General features: G+C 36.2%; 1 protein-coding gene across 8 annotated transcripts in view; it reads left to right on the plus strand.

The window, feature by feature from the left end:
* ATP8A1 (ATPase phospholipid transporting 8A1) overlaps positions 1 to 17,246 on the plus strand; it is a 219,998-nt gene that overhangs the window by 74,495 nt on the left and 128,257 nt on the right. For 6 of the 8 annotated variants that reach the window (XM_090266926.1, XM_090266925.1, XM_090266930.1 and 3 more), the window contains 3 exons: positions 1,066 to 1,154; positions 7,148 to 7,192; positions 15,229 to 15,301. In XM_090266926.1, coding sequence (XP_090123052.1) covers positions 1,066 to 1,154; positions 7,148 to 7,192; positions 15,229 to 15,301 — 207 coding nt within the window. The remainder of the gene's footprint in view (positions 1 to 1,065; positions 1,155 to 7,147; positions 7,193 to 15,228; positions 15,302 to 17,246) is intronic. The other 2 variants (XM_090266927.1, XM_090266928.1) reach the window with 1 other exon arrangement.

Raw genomic sequence — 17,246 nt, forward strand, 5'->3', positions numbered from 1 at the left:
CTGGCTAAGAAAAGATTCTTCTTTTTTTGTACCATTGTCATTTGCTAACTCTTGTTTTTCAAATAATATTTAGACCAGAATTATCCTTTTCCTTACCAGTTCAGATGTTGTGTGAAGTTAATTCCAGAAGCTATTGCCAATCTACAATTGTTATTGGGTTGGCCAAAAAATTTGTTTGGTTTTTTTCATAAGATGGCTTTAGTAGTGCTTAGTTGTCCTTAACTTCATTTGAAACCATTTTGTTAGATTGTATTCTGACAGTTGTCATATCAGTGTGCATTAAAAAAGAAAATCAGAATTGGCGAATTTTGTATAGCCATTTTAATGTTGAAGACGGAAGAAAATATGCAACATTTTCAGCATATTATGCTTTATTACTTCAAGAAAGATAAAAATGGAACAGAAATACAAAAAAAAAGATTTGTGCAGTGTATGGAGAAGGTGCTATGACTTCTGGAACAGGTCAAAAGTGGTTTGCTAAGTTTTGTACTGGAGATGTCTCTCTGGATGACGCTTCACTGTCGGGTAGATCAGTTGAAGTTGATAGCGATCATATAGAGACATTAAATTTTGAGATCAATGTTATACCATGTGGAGTATAGCCAACACACTCAAAATATCCAAATTAATAAAGTTGTTGGTGAAAATAAAAAGTGCATCTTTTATTTTACAGAAAAAATTAAACAGACTTTTTGGCCAACACAAAATGTGGAGAAATGCTGATAGATGTTTTGGTGTTCCATAAACGTTATGGGGCAGTAAAAGCACTTTCTAGTGGAAACTCAGACCAGATTAAGGCAGATTTCTATATAACCTTAGTTTTTCTAATATCTTGATAAGTCTTCAATGTTTGTACATGAAATGATTCACTGCTAAAGTACTAAGAAATTATAGTTGAACATATTCCTTAATATGCAGACAGAAATCAATTAATAGCAGTCCATTTTGCCCCTACAATGTAGCAAAATTGATAAAAAGAATAATTTAAGAGTCCCCCTCCCGTAAGAGACTTGTATAAAAAGACTTCTGAAATTTTAGTGAGAGATGTTAAACATTTTTTTTTAGGTAAAATACATATTTTCTGACAAAACTGGTACTCTGACGTGCAATGTAATGCAGTTTAAGAAGTGCACCATAGCTGGAATTGCTTATGGGTAAGTTTTTTTCCCTTTAAATAGAATATGATATACACATTTAATTGGTGCTAACATTTTGGTACATTTTGAGAGTATTTTAGTGGAGATTATTTTTTAATCTCGAAAGAGGTTGTTTAAGAATGCATGTATGGTGTTGTGTTTTATATTTAGGCATTGTTTTTCACTTGGGACTACCTGTGAGGCGTGGGCTGCCCAATAATTCAGTGTTTGTTACAGCCAGAGGTCTCTCTCTGGTACAAATGCACTGCCCTCTGCGTTGCCATTAAGTTAGAGTACAGCCGGCATGTGGTAGGAACACAGAGTCTGTCCTTGGGCAGCTTTCAAGTACCCAAGTTTTAAAACATTGTTGTTTCTCTGATACTTAGTCCTTTGATTTGCTTTTTTCTTTCATCATCTCTTCTCTTTACAGTTACAGAACAATTTAAATTTCTGATGATGTGAAGGAAGGAGGGATGTGAAATTCTTAAATCCAGAGGATATTGAGTATCATCAAAAATTTTATCAGGGTATTAATATTCCTTAGAATGTACTGTTGAGTACTCACTTATTTCTTATATCCAGGCATGCTTGCCTGAAACGTTCAAAAGCCTTCTTTTTGAGATACTTTATAGGGTAAAGTGAGAAAATGAATTTCTGCATTTCCTAAAAAGACACAATCAAAAAGTGCAACACCCTCCTTGTTGTTCGAATTGTGCTTATTACCAAATTTTCCAATGACTTTTATCCACAAGTGAGACTGGTAAATATCAACCCCTTAACCATACAGGCAAGCGTGCTTGCTTGTGGGTTGTTTGGCATGTACCCACTCTTCCCACACACGCTCTGTCTCCAGGCACTAAGCTAGTATAAAAATAGTGTATTGAATTTTGAAAATGCCTTAGTTAAAGTCATAAGTAAATAACCATTTGGTAAAGACTTCTGCAAGGGTATGGTTGCTCCCATACACAGGGTCTACAAAGAGAAGTGGATGGAGGCAGGGGTCCGCACTCTTTGGGTTAGCAGGCAACATGACTCAAGTGGCTTCAGACTGTTAAGCTGAAAAGACATTGGCTTGAATGGCTTTTTCACATGGAAAAGCCAGGCTATTAACTTGAAAAGTATGCTTATGGTTCCTAGGATTGGGTGCGGCTGTGCATTTTTCCTCTTTATCTGAAAATCTCCTAATAACCTTAGACAAAGAGCCTCTCCTCACTTCAACCCCAGAATTGCTCACTGGCTGGGCCTCACTGTCTGGTCGGCACTGGAGCGGCAGAGGCGCAGGCCCTCTTTGGACGCTGTGTTTGTTAGACCCACAGTAATCCCTGACGAGAGGAGGGAAGACCTGCTGAGGTCCTCGAGTTTGTTATATAATATTTGCTGGTAGACTTATGGTGATGTTTGTTTTTACACACACTCGGCATTCAATCATAACTGTGATTAATAGAGTGATCTGTTTGATCATCACCATCCCTTTTAACTTTGTCCAATTTCCAATGGAATAAGCAAGCTTTTCAAATCAGTAGGTAGTGATAGTGAACTTCTCAGAAGAGGAAGCTAGAATGATATGTAGGTACTCTTATCTTCTGCATTTTATTGGGTTGGTTTTATTTTTAATTCTTGGAACAAGTCCTTAAACACTTGCATGCAGTTGTTCTAAAGAATAGTGTCCTTCCTGTATCTGTTGGCAATATTATCATTAACTGTATTATGGCAGAGTGGGTTTGAGACTAGTAAATATTAAAGAAGTATTAGAGTTAAGAATTGTCATCACTTAAATTAAGTTTTCAGTGAAACAAATTTCCTCTCGGGAAACAAACCTCTCTGAATATTGAAGTGTAGTTGTAAAACATGACTTCTAGTTGTAGTTTTGTCACTAATTCACCGTGTGACTCTGGATAATTCTTTTCAAATATTCCAAACCCTTTAAAACAAGCATGGTGAGAGCAGATGTTTTTTTTTCAGGGTTTGGAACAAGGAAGGGTTTATTGATCGAGAAGGCCTAGCTGGAGAAGGTGGGAGAACTAATTCTCAAATCCATCCTAACAGAGCTCAAAATTCAGGCCTTTTCTATATTAAGGCAAGGGGGAAGGATAAGGTGAAGAGGTGGGTGGCGACTGTAAACAGCAGAGGGGTCCCAGGAAAAGTGCAAAATTTCTAACTCCCTTTGTTCCTGGTTGACCCTCCCTGATCTGAGTTCTGTTCTGCAGTTATTACAAAAGCATATGATCTTTAAGGGTTTTTCCCCCCAGATATAAAATTCTAACATATTTACAAGTTAAAAACAAAAATAAAAACCGGTGTTCCTTTGTTTGCCAATTTTAACTGTATAAACGGAAATGTGTTTCTTCTTTGGGTGTTGTGTTATGCTTTCCCAAATTCCAAAAGCCTTGTTGAGTGAGGCTAGTCATTAAACTGCTTCCAATAATCATATATTGGTTGTGTATGTGATTTTAGAATCCTGAACCCTGACTGAGTTTTTATTAACATCCTCCAAACATCCTGATGGACAATAGGAACGTCAGCATTGTAGAGTTGTTAATATACAAAGCTTTAGAGAAACCAGTACTTAAGTCTACCGAACTCCACAGGTAAAAGTAATTACTGTCAACCACCTCTCTGTGGGAATTTCCTCTGGGCACTCTTGGATTATAGGAGTCCAGACAGAAATAACATGCTTTAACTACCCGATTGCCCCATAGCAGTGTTTAACACTTGTTTAATATGGGGAACTATTAGGTAGGTGCACTTCCAGCTGCTGCAGGAGAAAGCCTGGTGTTTATCCCCCCCAGGACATGGCAATACAAATGAGAATAACACAAATGTTCACACCCTAACGAATGCCTTTGGGGCTACAATTTCAGAGCTGATGCTTTTTCAGCATGTTTAAGAAGTGAGATAAAGCCTTAGTTTACCTTAGAAAGTCAAGGTCAGTTCTCTTGCTTTTATGAGTTTGAAGGACAAGGCAAGTCTCTTGATAGTATAACCTTTGCCTAGAGTTAGAAGATAATATCTAACACTTAAAACGGTGCCTTGAAATTTACTCTTAAGTTTATCTCATTTCAGGTAAGCTTTACCCCAAATTGGATTCATAATGGGCAGTGAGATAAAAAGATTTGTACACACAGATGATGATTATTTTGTAGAGATCAAGTTTGTATCAGAGACACCAACATGCTTAAATTTATTAGAACTTTTTAGTTAAATGTAAGTGAATTATAATGTCATTTGTAAATTGAACCCTTTACAAACTAGATATGCTACTGTTAATCAGTTAAAGTATCTGTTGAGTAAATTGCTTTCTATAGAGAATAAGTCAGATTTATCAGTTACTTGAATGCCAGGAATAGGTAAGAGGCTTTTTATGTTCAATGGACAAGGATTCCTAATATAGTGAATATTTTAGGCTATAATCTAGTCTCATCTTTGTTGATAATTTAAACCTTACTATTCAAATGAGCTGATGAGTAGACTAAGCTTAACAGTGTATAATCTCTAAAGTTAAAAAAAATTCTATTAAGCAACCTTAAACAGGAATTTTTGTGTCAGCAAGTCATTTAATAGGTATTAAAACCATTTCACAGACATTTTCCCTTTAAGTGAAAAATAAATGTTCTTAAAAGCAATCTTTGTGTATAAATACAGTATGTGAATAGCTTTACTTGACAATATTTTCTTTAGCAATCTGTTTGCTGAAAGGATCAACTACGTCTTTAACACCAAGAAGAAATTCATCATGAGAAACCGCACAGTAACATTAATACTTAGACCCCAACCTAGATTAAAACCAACAAATTTATCTTACTGCTCCCTGTGACTGGTGGTGAAAACTGGACGAACACCATGAATTGCCTTCTTCACCAGCCTTATCTCCATCTGTGTATGTCCCACTTTGTTAGATGATGGGGCTACAATGATTGGGATTTCCAACCCCTAGGGCTGATAATCTACTTGGGGGTTAATGGGTGTTGATGAAGTAATCATGCAGAACAATAGAAAATCCAAACACAATAGGATTTGTGAGTCTGTGATTGGGGGTTGATCTAACTAGGGAGGTCAGGGACTGCTCCCTGAGAATGTGCTACTTGAGATGTAAGAAGATCTAAGTGAAGAACTTACCGGGCAGTTAAAACAGCACTAACATGCAAACAAAGGCAGAAAACCAGACCACACAGACACACCAGGACTGCTGAATCAGTGATCACTGGCAAACTCATGTACATGGGATTGATTAATAGCAGGTGTTAGGGGTGTGTGTGTGTGTGTGTGTGTGTGTGTGTGTGTGTGTGTGTCTGTCCGTCCCGCTGCTCATCACACTGCACAGCGCACAGCAGTGCTCACTGGCAAACTCATGTACACGGGATCAATAGCAGGTGTTAGGGGTGTGTGTGTGTGTGTGTGTGTCCGTCCGTCCCGCTGCTCATCACACTGCACAGCGCTCAGCGTCTGCCAGGGGGAGAGGGACCCTGAGCCTTGAGCACTGCGGTTGTTAAGCTGCCTGACTTGAGAAGCAAGTCAGGTGTGTGAGGTCAGGGGGCTGCTGTCCAGCACCAGTGCAACTTGGCAGAACCTTGGCACAGAGTTTTGGCCTGGGTAGCACACCCCCCACCCCTGCCTGTACAGTCTGGAGTCTAAGCCTTGCGGTTGGTTGGAATTGATTGTCTTGAGCAAAGCAGTAGGCCACTGCTTTTTCCGGGAGTCCAGCCCACCAGAGGATGGTTAGCCCTGCCTCTCAAGCAGCTACAGAAGTCCTTTGGTAGGAGAGAGAATAATGAGGGAGTTAAAGGGACTGCCTCCATTGTGATTAAAATAAAGATGGTGGAGGCAGACCAGTGCTTTGGAATGAGGAGGCTATGTCATGACCAGTTTGGAAGGGTGAAGAGAGTGGGGTGGTCACTGGGAGACTGAAAGGATCCCAGGGAAGTTAATTGTACATCTGTCAAAAATAACAACGGTTTTACATTTATACTAAACTTGGCATTTTTTAAAAATCTACCTATATAATATACGTCATTTAAAGGAAAAAGATTGAATGGACATATATAACAAAAGAAATGGGACATAAGAAAAACTGCTCTAGTCACTAAAACAGTAAATCTTAAATGTTTTCACCGCAAGGAAAGAAATGATAATTATGTGAAGTGGTGGAGGTACTGGCTAATGCTATGGTGGTAATCGTTTTGCAATATATAAATGCATCAAATCAACACATTGGGCATATACCTTAAACGCAATGTTATATGTTAATTATATCTCAATAAAACTGGTGAAAATGAACAATAAAATAAATTTAATAATTACATACATGCATAAAAGAAAATCTTTGTCATGTATTACGGGCCACTTCCAACTGAGTATGTGAGAGACTGGTTAAAATAAAAGCTGAACATCAATCAAACTTTCCTAGTGCTCACATGCACTAATGGATGAAATGAAGTATTGATGAATGTGCTTCCTATTTGAGATGATAAATGGTTTAATAATTGAATTATAGTTTAAGTGAAGTTTTTTGAAAATGAGTTAAAATGTGGTTCCATTTAACTTAATTTTACTTTAATATGCCCACTTAAGGAACCTCATGACAGTCAAATTTACTTCTAAAATATATGTGATAATTTTTACCAGTGAGATAGTTGGTTCCTAGGTATTAGCATGTTTGTTTCATTAAAACACTTTATTCTGATTATATAGTATGTGATTAATTTTCCATTGGCTTTATACTTAAACTGCTAAGTTTAAATGTTTCCTACTGAATACTGAATCCTATGCATAGAATCAGTAAATTTCCTGTTGAGGAGGCAAGTTGGCTATCCAGTTACCGAAAGACTTTGTAACCTACTTACTTACGTAAATCATCCTTCTACTTACTATACTAACTGCCATTCTTTCAGAATCAGCTAAAAATTCATTTTCTTAACTTTTTTAAGATCCATCTTTTTGTAGCTCCCTTATTTACACTTTTATGCTTCTGCGATTGTGTTTCCTCTTTCTGTCCCTCTTCTTGCTTTCTGAAGCCATGTCCCTGAGCCTGAGGAGTATGGCTGCTCTCCTGATGAATGGTAAGCTGCATGGACCTTTCTATCTCATTGATCCCTTTGAAAAAGGTTTGCATTTCCTTGTTTGGTTAGACACATTTCACTACTTTTGAAAAAAAAAGATTACTAATCTAGTATGGTGACGAGCTGTAAAGTAGGTAGTTGTTGACATTCATAGAATAACCTTTAGTCATTTTATAAACATTTAGTGTAAAGGTTAGGCTTGTCAGAGTTTTACATTATGTATCTATAATAAAGCCTGTAATGATCAACTTGGGATCCCTGGGCTGTGGACTACCTAAGATTTCAGCTGCACCTCTGGACACTGCACGTTTTTTAGCTCAGCATTGCCCTCTTCTGCCGCTATGTACGCACTCTCCAAATCTGCAAAAGATGCTGCTGGAAACCTACTCAAGCAGTGGAAATTTCCTTTACCTTTCTTTTCATTAATTTACTAAATCTGTTTGGGGACAAAAAATGAACTTTTAAAAAATCAAATGTCTGGAACAAATGATGAAAGACTATGCTACCAAGGACTGGAGTTAACTGGAATGTAACTAATTTTAGAGTTATTAAAGATGGTATTTTGTAGGTTTAATTTCAATACTTCCTGAGTTTTTTTACTTTACTCTAAAATCCTCCCTACAAAAAGTTTTTTTTTAATTGAAAAATAAATAAAATGCCACCTCCATGTATTTACATGTTCATTTAGAATAATGTAGGTTTAGTTTGATATTTTTATAAGTCATCATGATTATGTGGCAAATGAAATTTCAGGAAACTTGTTCTTTTAATGCTGGTAACTACAGAAAATATTGTGGCTTTCTAAGTGGTTACATTTATATTTTCGGGTTATATATCTTTTTTATGATTAAGCTGTATTTCCAGTGCATATGGAAGTACAATAACATCATTTAAAAATTTTCAACTGGGACTTTATTTCAATAAAATAGATATTTCATAACACTTTGCAATAAACCTCATTATTCCTAGGGGTTAATGACGGGGTAAGCTGTTTGGTTCATGTGATAACTGTTGAATCATTCCATTTAAGCTTATTGCTTGGTATTTGAACACCTACACACAACTGAATAATTTTTAGTATTTTTTAAAATGTGCCAAAACATCTTACTGTTGGTAGATAATTCCAGTTTAATGGTGCAGATATTCCCTTGTATTTAATCCTTTAAAAATATAGTTAAAATTTTGACTATATCTTTTTATTTGTTGCTTTTCTGTAACATCAAGATCATTCTATTAATTTTAAACTCTTCATTAATGTAGAATTAATATACATTTTTCTAAGATAACTCATTTATTCTTAAGAGAAAAAAATTACCTTTACTATATTTTTATTAAGATTGAATGTAAGTGTTAAAGATTATTGTTTGTTACTCATGTCATTTAAAATATCCTACTTTTGATAGAGGTTGTTTCATAGCTTTTATTGTTATTGGAAATAGAGGATATTATTTTTTCTAGTTTAGTAAGTTCCTTTTATAGAGCATCCTTTTGGAAAATTTGATATTTGACATTCTAAACTATGTAACTCCCAATAAAAAATGCCAGCTTTTTCATAAATTTTGCATTTCCACTTGCAGTTACATAGAAATTTAGATATTAACGATATTTTTAAAAAGAAACACTAGAGGAGGCTCTTTGTCACTTTTATAATAAAATAAGCTTTACTTTAAATATATGCCTGGATTCCCCATCTGTCAAATAGTTACTTGTGGGCCAGCAACCATGAAGGAAGAGATACTTTTGGAGCTTCTGTTGCATCTCGGCTCCTGTGCAGGGTCAAGGATGCAGACTTTGAATTCTGACCGCCCAAGTTCACATCCTGATCCTGCTGGTACCCTTGAACAAGTTTCACAACATCTCTCCCTGCCCGTCTTCATCTGCCAGAATGTGGAGATCAAAGGGAGGTTGTGAAGATTGAGTGAGTTCTGTTTCTAAAGGGCTTAGATCGCATTGGGACAGCGTAAGCTCGCAGAGAATGTTAGCTCTGCTGTCTCTTACTTCATCCTCCTGACATATTTGAGGAGTTGTGATTGACATGACTGTTCTAAAGTTGGTGAAATTTACGCAAAGAAGCTAGTCAGGAACTTGCCCCAAACTATTCCAGTAAACATGAGAGCCAGAGTGAAAGTCTCACTGCGCCTTGTTATAAAGTAGGCGCTACTCACATGACGTCCTATAGACTTTCCACAACTTTGGAAAGGAACTGCTTTTAGAGTTCAAGATATCTTTGTATTTGTCATTTTGGTTTTTTCTTTGTTGCTCTATTGTTTTGTAAGGTAGGAAGAACAGGTGAAATTAAACTGACTTGAGGAAAGTTCATGCAGGGGGAATAATTTTGCACATTTGTAAAGCTGACATCCCCCCAACCTCATCTGATTGACTTTGCGTTGCCCATGAAACTAATATCAAAAGTGTGATCCTGGTCGAATCCTATACTCCCGGCACCTGACTACATCTTTGTGATGCTGGCCTTCAGAGGTAAACTGGAGAGTATGATGACTGTATGAATCCAAAACCTGAAAGTTCATTCCTGCCTGTCAGTAGCGTCACTTTCCAATGCAAAGTTCATTGAATTCCATATATGAGGTCTGTCCAGAAAGTATCCATCCACATAATATGAAAAATAGAGACATTTATTAAAGAAGATCCAAGATACAAGTAACATTGTACATAGACAATAGCACCTCAGTCCCCTTCAAAGTAGGTACCTTTGGAACCTCACACAGTTCTCCCAGTCACCATCAGCTGCCCCATCATATTTTCCTGAATCTCATCAACAGTCTGAAATCTCTTCCCTTTCAAAGGTGATTTTACTTCTGGGAAAAGCCAGAAGTCACAGGGTAACCAATCTGGGCTGTAGGAGGGCTGAGTCACCTGAGTGATTTGATGCTTCGCCAAAAAACTCTGCACGCAACATGGTGCATGAGCAGGCATGTTGGGATGAAGCTGCCAATCATCAGTTGCCCATAGCTTCAACCTGAATCATCTGAATAGTTTCCATGGAGAAATGTTCAAGCTTAATTCAAAAATTGATGCAGATTCATTGCTCTAGTCGCTCAGTCATTTTGAATGCGACAGCCACACAGTACACATGCTCACTCAAGGGCATCTACTGCCCCCACTGACTACTACAGTGAAGTCATCATTGTTCACACACGCAAATACTACTCCTCTCTCCTTGGCTGCCAGTTACATTGCTGTTGTGGAAACCATTCTCGTTATATTAACAATGGCTGGACTTTTTCCAGACAGACCTCGAATATAACCTGTGGCCTAAATGTATTTATTTTACTGCCCTACCGTATTTACCACAAAAATACCAAGTTAAAAAAACACATAATACTTAACACTAAAATGTATGTTCAGTTGGAATTTGAAGGCAAACCTATAATGTAGTAACCCTTTTAAACAAGCTCTCTTGACATTAAAGATAATTGGATAATGGCTGTAGCTCTATTTGCTTAAATATACTTACATAAATAGTTTACAGAGATAAAATCATTTCCCCAGCTGTTAGCCACTTATTCCAAAATTAGTATGGCTTTCTTGTTTTTATGAAGTACCATAAACTGGCATAGAACCTTACAGATTAATTCTTTATGTTAAAAATCTACCACTGGAAGAAAAAAACAAATCTGCTTATTCTCAGTATCTATGTAGCCCTAAGATATGGCTATTTTCAAAAACTATATATCTCCATACCCGTTTTTTCTAATGTTTCTTGTGGGAAATTTCAAGATAAACAGAAGTAGACTAATGTACTCCTCTACTCACTTCAATAACATGCACTCAATACAAATTGCAATTGAACTATCGCCTTTCCCTCACTATCATTTTAAAGCAAATTTCAGATAACATATTTGTTTTTTTAACTATTCAGTATATTTCCACATTATTTATTCTGATGAGTGTTTTTTAAGTTAATGCTAGTGAGGATAATTCTCCAGAAAAACTACCTTAAAGTGGTCCATGCTTAGTCACTCATTTCATGATTTTTAGTATTATAATATCATTGAATAGTACTATTTTCTGGTCTCCTTTATTTTCTCACTTCATTCTGGAATATAATTATGTGTGTAATGAATGGTATTTCTTTATTTTGCTGTGACAACTAGGCTCACTGAAACATTTTTCCAGGTGTGACTGCATAATAATGAGATTTAATGGATCCAAATTGGTGTTAGTCTTCAGAGTGGTCAATTTGACAGACAATTGATGTATTCCAGTGAGGCAACTGTTTCGGAGAGCATTTTGGAGCTCCTCTTTTGTAATTGCCTTTGGAGACACTATGAGCCTCATGAAAAAGCAGGTCCCATTACTTTGGATAAAACCATTGTCCAACAAAAATATTATTGGATCCAATCACTTGTTCATATTCTTGAACTTTACTGGACCTGTCTCTGAATAACAAATTTATTTGTAAAAACTAAGTCTCCCTTTACGAAATTTTGATTTGGAACCAGTTACAGTATTCAAAAGTAGGCAGTGCAGATCCTTTCAAAAAGTAAAGTGTTTTACAGTCACACTCCCTTTTGTCTTTCTGTGTGTGCATGTGTGCAGTATGTGTAGGTGTATAATGTATACATGTAACTTATTTGTAGGGTGTGTATATATTTCAGGTGGCTCACATGGGTTTTGTTCCTGTTTTTTATTTAAATTTGATTTATTTCTGTGTTCATGATGCATTAATGTGTTACAAATTCAAAGTGTGTACAGAGAGAGGTTTTCCTGCCTTCCCTGTTTTAGGTCCCTCCATTTCCCCTCAAGAAGGCAGCCAGTATAACCGATTTCAGGTATATTCTTCCCCGATCTATACATGCATGTACTTTTTCTCTCATATTTTTATAGAAAAGGAGGCATATTGCACAGTTTTGTACCAGCTTTTCTTTTGACCATGCATCCTTGGGATTTGTCCATATTCCATGAATAGCTAACCATTTTTTTTATAGTATTTTGTTATGTGGATGAACTAAGAGTTTTTAAAGCAACGTCCCTGATAGAACTTGGGTTATTTCTAATCTTTTGCTATTAAAAATATGCTGCAAATTATGAATATGTACACATTTTGCACAAGGTAGATAATTAGTGTAAATTCCCAGAACTGAAATTACTGGATCAAAGGATACATGCATTTTAAATATTGGTAGAAATTTCCCAATTGCCCTTTGTAGAAGTTGAACCAATTTTCATTTTTCACTGATGAGATTGCTTTAACTTATTTCCATAATCACAACAGCACAGAGTTGTCAAACCTTTATTTCTAACATATTTAAATTTCATTTCTCTCATTTTAGAATAAAGATGAACATTTATTTAAAGCCAATTGTATTCCCTTCTGTATGAACTGTTTATATCCTTTGCTCATTGTTCTGCTCATTGTTGATCTTTTTCTTATTGATTTCTGAGTTCTTTTTATTTTGTGAATATTAGTCATCCATATGTGAGTTGAAAATAACTTTTCCCAATTTGTCATTTGGCTTTTGACTTTGCCGTAGTGTTTGCTCTGTAGAAATGGTTACCTTTATGCAGTCATATTTATCTGTTTGTTTTGTTTTCTGAATTATTATGATACTTGAGGCATTTTCTACCCCTAATTTGTTCTTTTAGTTTTTTCATAGCTTTAATACTTTTATTAGCATGTTCATCCATCTGTAGTTTATTTTGGCTTAAGGTGAAAAGTGTTGGTCCAATGTCTTTTTCTTTTTTCTGATGACTCTCACTGACATGAATTTTGAATTTTAAAATGTGTCATAGTCCATACTATCATCTATGAAAATAGCTAATACCAAGTAAGCCCTATGCACTCTGAATTTTCTGTTAACTTTTATTGCAATCAGGACTCTTCATCTTTATATGATTAGGAAGTGATTATTTACAATGTATCATTGCTTTTAAATCAAGCTGCAAGAAGCTGTAAATGATATGATGTTGTGGGCTACCTGCTCATTGTTGCCCTTACATTAACCTTATTGCTTCTTGAAAAACACCCTATTTTCTTTGTCTCCTGGTGAGCAAAGTGCCACTTGAAAGTTTTTATGGAAAAATTTAACAAAACGTTGATGTTTGCTTGCATTTTTATTTGTGAGAAGTTTGCAAATTCAAGTAGTTTGTCAACTCATTGTTTAAAGTAGTATTACTTGTACTTTTGCCCCTGGCTGGTTTGGCTCAGTGGATTGAGCGTTGGCCTGCGAGCTAAGTGTCGCTGGTTCGATCTTCCAGTCAGGGCACATCAGAGAAGGAAAACTCTGACTCCAAAAAACCTCCGCTGCCTTGCGGCATACCTCTTCAGGGGAAAGGCTAAGGGAGTAAACCCCGACAGAAAATCCGGAGCCGGAGTCCCTAAGGCGGTTTGACGTTGTAGTCAACACCGGCAACTCCTGCGGCGCACCTGAAGCCAAGCTGTATTGACTCCGTCTTTCCCTTGGGCCCTTCAGCTGCGAAGAGAGGGGGGTCTGCTGCATGGGCAACAGCAGACCCTCCATATTACCCTGCCCAGGCTCTGTAGCTTCAGCGTCATCGCAAGATGTCGATTCAACACGGGAGGAGACAGATACTACCATGTCACTCCCGAGTCGGACTGCACAGCCATTCTCGGCGGTGCAGATAGACTCTTAAGAAGCTACACCATCGTCTCTCGAGACGGACGGTTGCCGACGAATATATAAAATGAAAGAATTACTGGTGAGATTAATTAGACATATCTTCAGATTTATAAAGGCTTTCAGTCTAGACTTCTTTGAAAAGAAAATAGACTTCCATAGGCAAGATGTTACTGTGAATATTCTTTGACATTTCAATTTCTCCAACAAAGAAGTAGAAAAGTATAACTAAGAACAATTAATGAATGCATTTTAATAATAAGTTTTTATGGAACATCAAGTAATAAACTATTTTTAAGAAATGATAGTATTTGAGGAGACATGTATGCTAAATGTTTTTGTTTGCTTGTTAATGTCATTAAAAATTATTGGATTTTTCTCTCCATCTATAAAACTAGAGGAGGAGGAGGAATAATAATAATAGTGTGGTCATTCTGCTTCCTGGAGGTGTTTTGAGAATTCTAAACTATTACATGTTAATAAAGATGTATTATAATTTTGAAAATTAATTAACCAAACTACTATATGTAAATAAAGATGTATTTTATTATAAACATTCTAACTTCCTCCTTTGTTTTATGGGGAAAATATGTGTCTTTGAGGATACAGTGTTTGTTCAATTATTTCAAATTCCTTTTTTCTTCAGTGATTTATCCTTCCTTTTAAGCTGCTGGCTTTCAAATATGAAACTCCTGATATCTGGCCCACTGATATTGATAATGCTGGTTGTAACTTGTAAAAATATTTCTGGATGACAATCATTTAATATCAAACACATTCTTTCCACTCTGAATTAATTTTGAAATTTTCTTCAGTGCACAAAAGCTTAGATCTATTTATTTTCACTGAATATTGCAAAGTATACCCTTTGGGTTCGATATTCCCACTTAAATGGTCCTAGTTCTTCCTTTGAATCTCAACATTTTTATATAAGTTGCATTGCCATGAAATTAACAATAGCTACATTACAAAGGCTGTTCTGACTCCAGTTGTTTCTTATGAAGTACATAGTATGTTTGCTGATCTGAACAGAGCAACAACACAAAAGAAGCCCCTACACTTTTATGATATGTACTTCTCGATATACAAAACAAATATGATGTATATAAGTGTATCAGATATTTGTTAGTGATGATAAAAATGTAAACAGGCAATTCGTATTTTTATATTTCATATGATAATCATGTAGTGTTGCAAGTCACCACAAATAAAGGTATAGGCTATAGTAAAGTGTTAGTATTGTTTTTATTAATAACTGTATTCTCAGTTATTAAATTAGAAGAAATTAAATTCCAAGTATTTTAACAGTTTTGTTACTTTCATTAGTTACATCTGTTAGGGGTATTTGCAGGCATAATGACTTATTTTAAAAGTTGCAAATAGATCAGTGAGCTACCATAAATAAACCAGGTTTGTTCTATTTTTTCTCCCCTTTAGGCAGAGCTCACAGTTTGGAGATGACAAAATATTTAGTGATTCATCACTGCTGGAAAATCTCCAGAATAATCATGTAAGTGACATATATCATTATGTTCTAATTAATGAGTAAAAATTAATGAGCATTTTTTGGAATTATTTTTCATGTTTACTATTCTTTTTAGTTTGATTACTTTTTTTCATAATTTTCTAAATCTATTGCTTTTTTTCCCTTGGTCAACATGATTTCTTGATTATTAGATATTTAGTTTTAATATTATCATTATCAATATTTTATCTTTTAGAAATGTTTTATGTTAAATAATATTAGAACCCTATTTGTTTGAAACAATTCACTATTAACAACAAAAAATTTTTTCAAAATATCCATAGAAATGAATTACCTGCTCAAAATGATAGGCCAATGAGAACTGTGGACATCTTTATGAAGTTATTGACACATTAAAGTTTTATCAGGTCACGTCATAGGGGTTCCTGGAGTTTAAACCCTAGAACTTTTTCTCACAATTGCTTCAAGCTCGATATGTGAAAACTTGAACATACTCATTACCCAAAACATGCTGTCTCTGAGGTAGAGGTGCACCTACCAGCCGTGCCCCTGGGTGGAGCCCCAGCAATGTGTTCATGTGGGTGTTTTTTATCCTTTTTCCTTCAACAAAATATTAGCTTCAGAATCCACAAAACCTGGACCTCCTCTTCCCTCTCGTGCTCTCAGGTTTAGTAAGTTACACCATCACCTATCTTACTACTCTTTCTAGGGATGTAGGATTGCTTTCAATGCTTCCTTGTCCCTCCATCTCCAGATCAGTAGTCCAGAATATATCCTGAGCGTCGTGTTCACTTCATTGTCACTTTCACTACCCGAGTCCAGACAGCCAGCATCCCCTGTGTGAATTACCGTAATGCCTCCCAGCCATTTTCCTTGTTTCCCGCCCCTCCCCCCTCCAGTTCTCGCTGCACAAGACAACTGCAGTGATGCAAACAGAAGTCAGGCCCCATCACTGCCCTGTTTCAAACCATTCTCTGGCTCCCCTCTTAGCTTACAGAGCCACACAGTCTGGCCCTGGCCTAAGTCGCGAATCTCGCTCCAAGGCACTCTTCCCTCCTTTCTCCTCACAATAGCTTGCATTTATCGTCTAAAACACGTTTTATTACTTCCTTCCTTAAGGTCTTTTCAGTCATGTGTGGTTTCTGCTTGGTGGAAAGCTCTCTGCTCAGTTTCTCATGAGGCTAAAACCTCATCAGCTTAAATGTAACAGTATCTTGAAAAGAACCACAGGCTCATCCAAGTCACATCACGTGTATTTGCACATTCTCTTCTTTGTAGCCCTTTTCACTCTATAAATAAGCAATATTTGTCTGTTTATCTGTTCTGTTTTCCCCATAAGTCCAAGTTTCACAAGGTGGGGACCATACATCCGTTGCCTATGATTGTAGCCTGGACACAGTTTTCTCAAATAATGTTTTAGTTTTTCAGTCACTTTACTTCTTTTTTTGTTTTGTTTTTTGTCCAACAGCATAGAGAAATATTTTTTCTTTATTAATTTGAATGACATTTTTCTTCATCAGAAGCCAGACAGGCAGATGTTTAAGAGATCTGGCTTCTTTTCTCCTATAAACTCTAAGCTCCTTGCAGGAAGAATTCAATTTTATGTCTTCCTCTGGCCTTATGAGCTCATTGTACATAGGAATTGCCCAATTATTTCTTTATTTAGTAAAACAGGTGAAGTTAAGGTTGACATTTTTGGAGAGAGGGAGGACAAGGCATTACAAAGGAATCTCCTGCCATCGTCACCCCAACCCAAAATAGTGAACCACAGTAAGATGAGATGGGATGCCTCAAATTTAAATCTGATCAGGAACTAGGACAGATAAGTGAACATTTTAGAATTTCTCCTCTGTCTTTTGAGCATAGTATTTGACCATGCCCACCTTTTTCACTGTACTATTTCTACTTGAAAACACATATTGTCTTGTATAAATGTTTAGAAATCAATGAGAGAGTGCAAGAATGAAAA

Source organism: Furipterus horrens, unplaced genomic scaffold (assembly GCF_987537825.1).
Source record: "Furipterus horrens unplaced genomic scaffold, mFurHor1.1.pri manual_scaffold_2, whole genome shotgun sequence".
Classification (NCBI taxonomy): Eukaryota; Metazoa; Chordata; class Mammalia; order Chiroptera; family Furipteridae; genus Furipterus; species Furipterus horrens.